The sequence below is a fragment of the Haemorhous mexicanus genome, chromosome 1 (assembly GCF_027477595.1).
Source record: "Haemorhous mexicanus isolate bHaeMex1 chromosome 1, bHaeMex1.pri, whole genome shotgun sequence".
Taxonomy (NCBI): domain Eukaryota; kingdom Metazoa; phylum Chordata; class Aves; order Passeriformes; family Fringillidae; genus Haemorhous; species Haemorhous mexicanus.
Genome location: NC_082341.1, coordinates 112,141,045 through 112,153,886, shown reverse-complemented (window position 1 = coordinate 112,153,886; position 12,842 = coordinate 112,141,045). Strand labels below are relative to the sequence as shown.

General features: G+C 39.9%; 1 protein-coding gene across 15 annotated transcripts in view; it reads left to right on the top strand.

The window, feature by feature from the left end:
* The window catches only part of ZNF521 (zinc finger protein 521), a 229,990-nt gene extending 217,378 nt beyond the window's left edge, over positions 1-12,612 (top strand). For all 15 annotated transcript variants that reach the window (XM_059859585.1, XM_059859576.1, XM_059859567.1 and 12 more), the window contains one exon: positions 11,783-12,612. In XM_059859585.1, the coding sequence (XP_059715568.1) occupies positions 11,783-11,812 (30 nt within the window). In that variant the 3' untranslated portion in view covers positions 11,813-12,612. The remainder of the gene's footprint in view (positions 1-11,782) is intronic.
* Positions 12,613-12,842: the final 230 nt, after the last annotated feature.

The following is a 12,842-nucleotide window of genomic DNA, read 5'->3' as shown; positions in this document are numbered from 1 at the left end:
CAGAAGTATTTCTCTGTTTGAGCTGACCAGGACACAAATATACAGGTGTGTAATATTCCTTAGAATGCTAAAAAGATTTGTGGGGACAATAGACTACAGACCACAGTGAAATGGCAGTACAGATGGAATGGTGCAGAATTGTTACTGAACAACAGGGACTGTAAGAGTAGCCAACAAACAAATGTTTTATCTCACTGTTGAAGAGAGTACCTTTCTAAGAAAGCTGTTTTCTCTGCAGGCCTGAACTGCTGTGAGGGTTTTTGTTTGGAATGCCAGTCTGTTTATTAAAGTTATTAGTTTATAAATTTTGCCATGGTAAAGTAACTGTGAGAGCTTTAAATTAGAATAAGTGCCACTTCTGTGTGGCAGGTTCCTTTGAGGGCTTATTAGAAAGCAGGCCTCCTGTTGCCTGCCCCTTTATGCATGGCACTATTGCTGTGGATACTTGTTTATAGCTAACTTTTGAATTTATGTAAGTGTACACTGTGGTATGATGAATTGACCTCCAATTGCAAAGATTTTACTTTTTATTTTTTTTCTGGGTTCAAGCTAATACTTTAAAGGGTTATTTATATTAGGTGGGTTTTATTTTGATGAATGAAAATTAACTTGGAGTAGCAAATTACATAAGATCGTGAGGGTTATAGATTAGCCTCACCATAGCTACAGCACATCTTTTTGTGAAGGAATTAAAGTTCTCTGTTTCAGATACCTTGGCACTAAATGTAGACAGCAAATGAGTGTTGTCTCCAGTTATTTTCCTCATAAATGTGATTCTTTTCACTCGATCCAAAGATTGCCACACTAAAGCCAGTCCTAATGGGCAATGAGGGGTGAAAGCAGCAGCTGCAGGAGGCTGGATCCCCTGGCAGGAGATAGCAAGGAGACAGGAGTACCCAGCACCACAAGCCAAAGCCAGAGATGAGGGGTGGGGGCATTTCTTCAACTGTCAGTACCGGGTCAAGGCAGGACCTAATGACATGTCTGACTTGCAACGTGTCACTGGCCAGCTGTCTGACAGGAAACAGAATGACCAGCCTCAGAGAATGACATTTGCTAGGAGGATACATCATCTCACACAGAGAGGAAGGAAAAAGGCATGAAAGGATGCTTCTTTGTGTAGTACTTCTCTTTTGGGGGAGGAGTATTACATTGTAGGAATTGGACTTTACTGCCTTCCCCATTTTTTAAGGTTCTGTAAACCGGAGAAAGTGAGAGTAAAATTCCTCCCATTTAGCTGTGGTCACATTTCACACTTCTTTTACACAAATGCAATTGAAATAAACCAAACGAGAAAACAGAAGACAATAGAGAAGTCAAACTGCATTTTACAACCAACAACCACAATGACAAACAAGAAATTTTCTTGTCCTGGTACCACATGTTAGTAAATGCTCCAGATTTATTGATTTACAGTGTGTGTCCTCACAAAATTTAGAGAATGACTTTGTTATAAAGGGCAAAAATAGCATTCTGGTCTCTCTAAAAGTCACCTTTTAAAACATGGAGTTTCTTATAAGGGGGAAACTCAGATGAAGTTGTTCTAAGAACAAAACATTTCAACATAGGGTTCTTAGCTGTCTAACTAATCACCAGCTATGAAGGGATAAAAAATGTCCTTAGTTTCCTTTCCAAGCAGTAGATTTGTAATTCACATACACACCAAGTGTGCCACATAAGCACTGTCCCAGCTCCTGCTATTCCTGGTTTGAAGAGCTGTAGGAATAAGGACTGTAAGATGTCCAAGATGGGCTGGCACAGTAACCGGTTGTGAAGGAAGTCAGAGCGCAAAATCCATGGGGGCCTCTGCTTATCAGCTCAGAAATCCTTGGCTGTTACCATCAAATCTGCTCAATCTGGCTTGCCTTGCAAACTGTCTTGAAGGAAAAAGATGCACCAATGTGCAACTGAGTTTGGAGCTTTTAGAAGAGGAGGAGGGCTAGCAGAGCGCCATAGCTTTTCTTTTTCTATCCTACACAGTCTAAAATTGGCATACTATGGACAAGGGGACAAATTTCCATTTGCATTCCTGATTTCAGGATCCAACATAGGCTCCCATCCATTTCTGCATTCTCTTAACTGGGTGTATGTATGGATGGATAACTTCCAAATATGATTTCCACATGTGAAAGGAAAGTTTGCTGGTTTGTTCAGGGTTTGCTTTCAACTAAGCAAAAATGTTGGCCACTGTGAGTTAATCTTGGGCTGATCCACAACCTCCAGTGTGCCAGGTGCTGTTGTACAAGGCCCCACGCACCAGCTGGCAATGTGTGCAGAATCCAGATTCCAGGCTGTCCCCATGTCACCTGGTAAGCACAATACCCAGTGTTATGTCAGGGAGGTAGGGAGGTGAACTCAGAGATCGATACGAGTATGCGATGTGTCTGTCTGTATAACAGGAGTGCAGACAAGTTACTTTTCTTTCAGGCTGTATCAAGAAACTTGTAATTTCACTTGTAATTTTGTTCAAAGAGATTCTTGTACATGCACCTGTGGAAAACTGGAAAGTATCATTGTTTTAAAGGTTGCCCTTTGCATATAAATCACAGCTCTGTGTGCTTCCCCATTTTAATTGGGTGACCTTTTGAATCCTATGGACAGGAGCTTGAATTCTGGACTTGCAGGTTGGTTGGAGATTTGAAATCAATTCATGTTTTAGCAATTACTCTGCTTAAAAGCACAGAACCCAAAATGGAAATTTGAGAAAAAGAATTCCCCTTGGAAAATTCCTTTTTGCAAGTCATAGAAAACTTCATTGCAGACCAAATAGATATGCGTAAAATCCAGATTCATTTGTCAATTTAATCCTTGAAAAGGATCAGGATTCATTGAGTATGAGAGAAAGAGGAGGAGTAAAAGGAACATGTAATGTTTCCAACAGGACATTTTTGTGCAATTATCAGTTTAAGCTTCCATTATTTGTCACTAATTAATGCACTGAGCTGTTAAATATTTAGTAGTAGTTTGTTTAATTGGGTTTGACCTATAAAGGAATCTGTGCATAGCACAGCTCCAGTTCCAGGAGCCAGTTCCTCACTCACAGCTAGGCAAATTTGTATTCACATAAGATGATCACATATTGTCAGACAAAGGGGTTTGTTTTTGTTGTACAGGTTTATTACCTCTCTCTCCCCCACAGATTTATTTGTCTTTAAGGTATCTGAAATCAGAGCACAAAGTAGAAATTCTGCCTGTGGATGTAAAAGGGGAGGTCAGTCAAACTTAAACTTGTTTACAGATGTTGTAGTTTAGAAAGCACCAGCATGATAAATTAAACATAGCAAAGAAAAAATATTAAAGCAGAGCAACAACTAGCCCATGAACACGTGTCTTGTCAAAACACTGAGTTAATCCCTGAATATCTTATTAGGCAGTATTGCCTATCAAGGCTTGGTGTCCCCTGTTACTCTGTTGTACAATAGCTGCAGACAAACCTGTATTTGTTCAACTTTGGGTTTGGCTTGCTGGGTCTGACAGGGTGAAGAGACCTCTGGCTGTGGCCTCTGCAGAGGGTGTGCAAGAATCGATCAGTATATGAGCAATACTCAGTTTTATTTAGCCTGGCTGTATTCTTGTTTGTTCCTGTCTTGAAACTCCCTTGATTTCAGTGGAGCTTTTCTTAATTTATACCAGGGTAACCATAACCATATTCTAAAGTAATAAGACTTTTGATATATTTCTCAGAAGTGCCTCCCTCTGCCTTTTTTGTTTCAGCTTTTATTCCCACTTAATGAACAATTTTCTTGTTGGAAAAGAATTCTCGTGTATTAATTTCAAACATTTGCTGTATCACAAAGGCCCTTTTTTCCTACAGACAAGACTTAGACCTGGATCCTGGTTATCAGGACAGCCCCTTTGCTATATAAAAGGTTTCCCAGTTTTGAAGAATTGTTATGAGCATGCCCTGACTCTTGCCCCCTCTCCCCATTGCTTTCTCTTTTACGGGTAATGCATGCTCCTTTCCCATGCAGCCGGGCACATCTTGCCTGAAATGGAAGACATTGTTTCAAGTTTCACTGCATTTCAATGAGCAGCAGACAGGGTGAGGCAGGCTTATGGGAGGCGAATGCCTGGCACCATAGGTTAAAACAGCCTTCGAGCTACTCTGATTTATGTCAGAGGCTTAGCTGGGAGCCCCCTGCCAACACTCATAATGAGGAAGGTGCAAGGATGGTGAACAGGCATTGGTGTTTGTGTCTGTTCTCTTCTACTGGCAACGATGAAAGTCTTATTTGCTGTTCCCAGGAATATATGTCATTCTTTTCCATACAACAAATCTGTGATATATGCACTCACATATAGTAATGAATCCAAAAGGAATCATTGACATTTTACTAGTGACTTACTGGAAGTCTCTGAAGAAAAATAGGTATCAGGGGCTTAAGTTTGGTTTGGGTTTGGTTTTAATTTTAAGTTTGCATCCCTGAGAACATGCTCTTCAATTTGAAATTTTTTTACAGGTAGTTTTTCTCTGGCCCAGCTGGAAATGCTGAGTGGAAAAACCAGAACACTGAGAGTTTTACATAAATATGATAAAGAATAAAATCTGATTAGCAGTCATGCTATTTCGGAAACATTAACATAATATCAAATCACATAGCTTAGGTGAATTAATTTATATGAATGACTGCAATTCAGTGTAGACTTTCCTAAATTATCATTGTCAACAGTGGTCAGTCTTGTCCTAAGATGACCACTTAACTGGCAAACATGTCTGAGAACAGACCTGATTCTCAAAGGCTGGTAAACATCAACTCACCACACATAAATGGTATTTATGGGAACACAGATTCTCTTGGGGTTTGTCCCCTTTCTTGTTATGGAAATAGCTCTGGTTTAGTTCAGATCAATTTTCTTTGGAATCTGAAGTTTTGGAGACTGTATTTTGTTAGGTCTGTGCTGGTGGGCAAACTTGGTCTGGATGAAAATCCTGCTTTAGTGTATTTATAAATTTGCTGTTAGTCCTCCTGCTCTGCCAGCTGCACTAAGTACTGGAGATGCTGGTGACAGGGACATTTTGCCTGGACTTTTTCTGTTCTCTCCAGAACTTCCAAGTCTCCATTCAATCTCCTACTTTTCACCTATGAAATACTATTAGACATAATCTCTTTTCTATCTCCCTCATTCACTCAGCATAAGTGTGACCACTGAAATATGAATATATATTAGTGTCAGAGGCATTGTAATTCGTGGGGTGAAACATATCAGAAATATTTGTTAGTTCTGACATTTCAGATACAGTAATTCAAGTTAATTTCTTGTAGTTAGTGTTTTATGAAAGGAAGGGTGGGGTCTGAGAGGGGAAATAATAGCTCATTTGTTAATAAACTTCAACTGAAGCTGCTATTTTTGTATTTCACATATGTGAAAAAGACAGAAATATTTACAATGTCCATAGATGCTCTGTCAGTACAATTAAGGATTATACAATCAGAGAATGAGCCTGGACATGACCCTAACGTTCAATTAATTCATTTGGTGGAGTGCACTACAGAAGTCCTTACCCTTAGTACAGAAACCCCAGATCCCACCTATACTGTTTTTTTTTTACCTATACAGCAACTGAGCTTTAGAAACCCACATAAATGAATATTCTTAATTGCTTGCAGCAGCAGCAGTGGAGCTAGTGCCATAATTTGTTGGGGCATTAAAAGTAAGTTTACTGTTTTCAGATGGTTCAAAACGGCCCAGATATTCCACTGAAACCAGCTCCTAACTATGCAGATTTGGTTTCATGTCTGATTTGGGGTTGGCTGAGCCTCTTCCTCTCCTGGGATGAGCATCAGGAAAAAAATACTAACCCTGAGGTCTGTGAAACTGTGAAATAGTCTCCCAGGAGGAGCATTGGAAGCTCTAATTAAAATTGGACTGGGCAAAACACTTGAAATTACACTATAGGCAATAATCCAACACTGGCAAGATGGGTGGAGAAAACGCCCTATTGGGTCTTTTCTGTCTTTAAATTGTATGAATTCTTGTTCTTCTCTTTTATTATGCTATTTCACCTTTTTGTTTAATAGTGACATAGTGTCATCTAGAAGATATTATAAGACACTATTGTGAGCTGAGTGAGATGATGTTAAATGTCAAAAGAAAATGCAACAGTTTTTCTGCAGGTTCACAGTGATTGTGTGGAGATAGGAAAAGAGAAACTGACTGTAAGCGAGGAGTAGCAAATTCGTGCCTGCAATATGCATGTTTATCATTTTGACATTGTGTTTCATATTCTCTTCTTATGAAGAACAACCACATTCCACCAAATCTAACACAGGTGTGGGAAAGTCATTTATTCTAACTGTGTAGATCACTCAGATTGCTGGAGACATCTTCTATCCCAGTGTTTCACATATCCCCGAAGACCTGGACTAAACAATATTTTTTTACATCTTAATTTATAGTTTGTATTTAATCTTAGTATTGTACAAATCTAAGTAACTCATTGATTCATTCCTTGAGTATAATCATATTACAGTTTACCAGGAAAGAATCCTTCCGCAATATAATGGAGCCTTGACAGGAAACTTTGTGCTGCAATATTGAAGCAGCACAAATCTGAAGACACAGTGTGAAAAATAACCTTTTGTGCTACCTTTTTTACAGTTTAGTCTGAATAAGTTTCATTTATTTGGTTTTGGTGTTACCACTTAATACTCCCCTTCCCTGCTCCCTCGCCTTTCCACATGGTATAATATTCCAACAGTGTCCAATACAGAGCTTTCTGCATGAGAGGTCGTGGCAACTAGGATGAGTAATAGAGCATTGGACCAAAGTTCTGGAAACTATGTTGATCCTGTGCTAGGTTTTGCTAGGCTTGCCTTTCCACAGGCCTTCTTTCTTCCCCTTTGGTTCTGGAAAATCCAACATCCTCTTCTTAGCTGCAGCAGTTTGAAAAGTGTGGTACAGGATAAGAAGTTGGAATAAAAAAAGAAGGGAAGAGAAGCAGAAAATCTTGATTAGAAAGTATAATTTAATAGAACGTGTATTGAACCAAATGTATTGATTAATGTGGTAGATATAGTACTTATATTGATTCAAACTAGAGATTTAGTACTAAAAGCTGTAAGCCAAAAAGCTGTTGCAGATTGCTACAAAAGTCAGTTTAATGCTGTCCTTGAGAATGCCTTCACAAAGAAATTCTTCTAATGTTTGAGGAGTAGGTAGAATGCGGTATATGTCAGTTTGATCCCGGAGGGTTTTATTTTGTACTCTAATAGCTGTTACGAGCCTACATTATATCCAAGGAGTAATTTTCCTTAGGGGTGCCCAGCTCGCTTTGTGTCAATATTCTAGCATTTTAAGTCACGTACAGTATATGCTTCTGGGAACAGTGCAGGAGCCAGCCAGACTCATAATGGTCTGCATTCATTAATAAAGGCAGAAGCTTCTGTCCCTCCATTGCCCACTACAGGGATGCCTCCCTGGTCTTTGGGGACCCGTACAGACACATTTAAAGAAAGCTTTATTTTGAGTGGGTAGGAGATGAAATGCAGGACTTGCAGGCATTTCCTAAGTCAGCTATATGCCCGAGCGCAGGGGTGACCTTAATGGGTCAAAGAAGAATGCAGGTCAAAAGACTTATTATCCAGACTGTTGGAAACCAATTGCTTTTGTTAAAAAAAAGAGTAAATTGTAGCGCTTAAAGGTTGATAGTAATGTAGAATTCTGTTTTACAACCTGGAGCTGGATTGCAGTGCAGTGGGGTGGATTTTTATTTTTCTGAATGCAAAAAAATACAAGATGGTCTGTAATGTACACAGATAAAGGATTCCAGATAAGTGATAGCATGTAGGGTACCATAATTACTTAATCAGTGATGATTGATTACTCATGTTTGTGTTCTTGAACTAAGGAAAAAATAACATGCTGCTGTGGTACTGTTACCATCTGTTGAAATAATGCACCTACATTTCATCTTTATGCCTCTTCACGTGTACCCTCTTTGCACTGTTTGTCAGGTACAGCCATGTCTTGGTTCATCTGCTCATAAAATAGAGAAGTCCCATTTAAATTGAATGAAACCACAGTTTGCATTAAGGATTCTAATGGGCCACTGAGTCTGTGGCTATCTGTGGGTATTTTTTTCTTCGTTAATTTTGATGCTGTGGGTGGGAACTTTATTATAAACTTTATTTATGTGGGCTATTTCTTCTCATGTTCCCTCCGAAACACAAAGGCATGCACCAAACAATAGGTATTATCACCTCTTTTGTCTCCAGTCTTTCTGCAAAGAAACCTTTTTTAATTTGTTTGCCAAGGAGACTCTTCCACACAGTATTATCTTGAAATTCTTGGTGTGTTTTCGAGTCCTTAACACTAGCAACAGGGATATCTCAAAGCATTTTCATCCAGAAAAGTGGTGGCATGTAATTTTATAGTAGGTCACATAACAGTTGGGATTCTGGATCCAAAATAATTATCAAAAATAATTATTTCTAGGAATAGGGCAAATGCACTTAAAGAGTTTCTTTTGCTTGTGAAAAATACTGAATTCAGATTTTTTCCAAGTAATATACCTGCTTTCCAGGTAGCACTGAGACATAGAAATTGGGGATGTAGGAGTTTTCCTGGTTTGTGTCCACATGATAACAAATGCAGTGACACACACACCCCTTCTGCTTCCCCATTCCTCCATTTTGTGCATGCAAAGCTTGAATTTGTATTTGCAAACTAGTGTCTCCTCATGAGATCCCAGCTCTTGGAAATTGGAACACAGCTGTTGCTGAAGTCCAGGAAAGATTATATTGTGAAAAAATATTTTCCCCTTTCCATGGCTAAGCAGGAAATTGACATTTTTGCTTTGTAGGGAGACTACCACATAATTAAACAGATGTGCTAATGCACAATCAGATTTGGGGGAGGCAAAGGAGGGGAGCATATGATACCTCCCGTACTTCACTAAATTACTTCTCTTTGGCAAGTGGAGGTACTAACTGCTCCAAACTCAGGCAAACTAGTTGAAATTTCTGGAGGAGGTGTGTTTCAGGCATGTCTGGTGTGTCTTTAGTGAAGGGCAGCGTGCTCTCCGAGGCACACAGGGGATCTCAAGTGTAATATTGTGCTCTCCCTGGGTGTGCTGCACTCCCATGGCCCTGCCACGTCCCTGCTGGCGGGAGCTCCAAATTCCGCTCTCCCCGCGTGCCTGTTCTCCCACTGCTGAGGAGGCGGGAGCTCGCTGCACACGAGGCAAGGAGACCAGCAGAGTCGAGATCTGCTGCGTGGATAATAGAGGAGAATTTTTGCCCTAAATTTTTAAACACAACACCCCTCATAAAAACAACAACAGTTCATAACTGGGATTAATGTTTGCAATTTTCAGTCACTTAGACATGGGGTCTCCAATAGATGGCTTTTGGTAGAGAGGAATATGACTCTCTGTAGGATTACAGAATTTTCCTCCTTTTCTTATCTCTCCCCTCCCATCCTTTGCCTGCTTGTCTTGTCAGTGTTATGTTCATGAAGTGCTTCCACTTTGTATTTTTTTGCAGCTTAACCAAATAGGTATTTCTCCCTAGTCCCTCACCTTTGGGGAGCCTTAATTACTTTGGAAACCGTGTTTTGTTTTGACTGTTTACAACACATATTGTTGCCTTTTTAAGGCCTAAACTGTTCAAAGCATTTCCTCATGTTCCTATCCTGCCCTGTCTCATCCTTCTCTGCAACGTTTGTTTGGCTTTTTTCTATTATTTCTTCATTATCTCCAGAGAATCTCATTTTACACCAGGGCACAGGAGTCAGGGACACTGAGAGCTGGGGCAAGTCAGTCCTTATGCTGTGTTTTATTTGTCTTCTTCATATTTGGGCATTTTTATTTTTTAATCAAAAATGTCATTGCAGCCAGAGTTACGGCTGCAATTTTAAAACACCTTTTGACTGCTTCATATGCAACCGTTCATCCAGCTTCATACTGATTATGCATTTTTCACTTAGTGAAAAGAAATAAAAAATGGGCATGACTGACGTGCTTACTCTCAGTAGACTAGAAACAAAAGACCCCCCCCAAATATCTGTCTGCAATGTAACAATTGGTATGTTACTTCACCTGCTCAGAAGCAGAGAAGAAAATCAGAATTCAGGCTGCCACCCCATATTTAACTTGTCCTGTTGTTTCTAGGTACTGCAGGGTCTCCAATAAGCCTGTGGTGTTATGCTGTAAGTGCTGCAATAAATGGACACAACAGGATGACAAAAGGATTGACTGTCAGACTTAACTCTTAATTTCCTTGCTTTTGTGCTTTAAAGTCAGAGCCCATTACCTGTGACCAGGCAACATTTTTGGCTGCATCTATTGTTAGTGCTTTACAGCATTTTGAAATGATTTTATGGGAAGGATGAGGAACTAGATGAAATCAAGTGGTGGAGCGTATTTTTTTAACACTCTTTGGCCTTGGACAGTCTGGAATTCCTGCCATCAGCATTAAATCATTTTGTATTCACATCTGGAAATTGCATCTTTGAGTGTCACTGGGTCATTTTCCTTTAATCTTGAGAATGGCACTACATTAAAAATTCCTCAGTCTTACTGTAAGATCCTTTCCTTGCCAAATGTCCCATGAACTATTATTTGTGTGCGTGCACAGTTTAGGGACGAGTGAAGGAGGATGGGAGAGAGGATTTTTAGGCTGGTCTGCAGTCACGCTGTATTTCACATTCTTTTCACTGAGGCTGTTTTCAAGTGCCCTTTCATGGGTGGCTCTGGAGGGTATGGTTCAGTAGATGTTCACTTTGTTGTAAATGATGACTGTCTTGTGGGAACAGGTTCATCCTAGAGTGCGTTAGCCCAAAGAGGTTTAAAGACAGATTAACTTAATAAAGTGGAGTGAAGGGTCTGGATGTGCTGGGAGCAAATCATGGGATGTGACACCCCTGCCCTCTGGGTCACTGGCCCAAATCTGGCCCCGATTACTAAGGGGAAAATTCATCACTAATCAGTGGCTGCCCTGTTGTCCGAGAGGTAGCATTCACAGACATTTTCTAGTTATCTGTGGATCCAATGTACATTGTAGAAAACGTAAGATGTATTGGATTGGTCCCTTGCTCTTGGGTCAATGCTTGTGAAAGATCTGATCCAGTACAAGCAGCACAATAGCATCTTTCTGAAAGTGGTCACCTTGGTTTGAGGGGTGAGGAGGAAAGAGGGTGAAACTGGAATTTGCTCGTTGATTACTTGTACAGGAAAGGAGAATTTAGGACTCCAAAGTCCATGGTGTATTACTACACATAAGGCACTGCGTTCACCTGAAGAAAAATACCTGTGGGTTTTGGTGGCCAAAGGGCAGGCTGTGCCAGCCCCTCCTGTTTTCTCATCAGTCTCTGAGCTGTCTAGCAGAGTTTCTCTTACCATCTGGGGGAAATAGGTTTTACCGCAGGAGTGCATTTGAAGAAGTGCCACAGTGTAGGAAGTACAGGCCAGTTAGCATAAGACTTATGGCAAATGCTCTTCTCATTTTTGCAATGCATAAACCATGAGCCATGTGTAAGCAGACACCAGGATCACTGACCTGGTCTGCAATTTCACTGGGGCAGGTCAGCCCACACCCTATCTGCAGAGAGTGCGTTGCCCTTCTTGTGGCACATGTAAAGGATACTGGTGTGAAACAGCTGGGGAGAACTCTCTTCCATAATTATGCTGTTTCTGGCTAGTTTAAACAAGCAGGGGTCAAGAATATTCTCTTTATCCACCCCATCATTTTACAAGATTTGTTGGGAAAATTGTTTTTGCATCCTTCTTTCACACAGAAATGCCTGTCCTGTGACTAAGTTGTTTCTTTTGTTTTTGTTGCAGAATCATACGATGACCCAGCACAGCAGTTAGTGCAAGGCGCGTCTCTTCCAGAGAATTCTTTGTGGCACAAAAAGGGAACACATTTTACTCTTTGCACGAAACTTTCATTGTTAATGTATATTATTCAGAATCATTGTATTGTACCATAAAACTTGTATTATCGAAACTGTTGGATGTTCATGTGTTTGAACTTTTGAGCACCGGATAGACTTCCTGTATATAAAGTGTTGCACATGTATTATGTTGTCTGATACTAAAATGGTCTTATAAAGACAAGTGGACTTGGGCCCTATTCAGGAAAGATACAAATAATAATAATACTGTGTGAGGAGAAAAAAAATAGCTTAAGAAAAAATGTCATTTTCAAGGAGGAGGGAGAAAGTAATAGCTATGTTCCATTGCAGCTCTGTTTGGCCTCCCTTTCGTTTAAACTTCAGTCCAGAAATCTCTCTTTTGGTATACAAACGGATGAATCTAAGACTATTTTTTATTGCTGAAGATTCTTGCAAAAAATATGAAGAGACTCTTTCTCACAGAGCAGGAACCCACAGTTGAATAAGGCCCGTATATATATTTGTAAGCCTTGCGATATGACAGATAGCATTACCATATATGCAATAGTTGTTATGTAGTTTGTCAAAGAATTTTTTTTCCTGGATACCATTTGAAGCTTTGAGTGTTCAAGACTTTCCTTAATGATTTCACATGGCCAAATTCTTGAATCAGTTGAACTAACCTGTATGTTACTGTTATTAATGTTTACTCTGCGGTCTGAACCTGGAGATTACTGGAATTGTTTTCCAAAAGGAAATAAATTCAGTTTACCATTACGTGTGAGTGTGCTTTGTGTCTTGTCTTTTTCCTCAGAAAGTAGCATTATTATTACTGCTATTATATTACCTAAAGAACCACCAAGAACTGGAATCCCATTGTATCAGGATCTGTACACTGCTCAGTAAAACAGGTTGTTTTTCTCAAAGGTAGGTATTGAAACAAATGTAATTGTAGAAGCAAATTTGCTGGCCCACTGAAAAGCAATGTGTGCTTGAGAGTGATATTC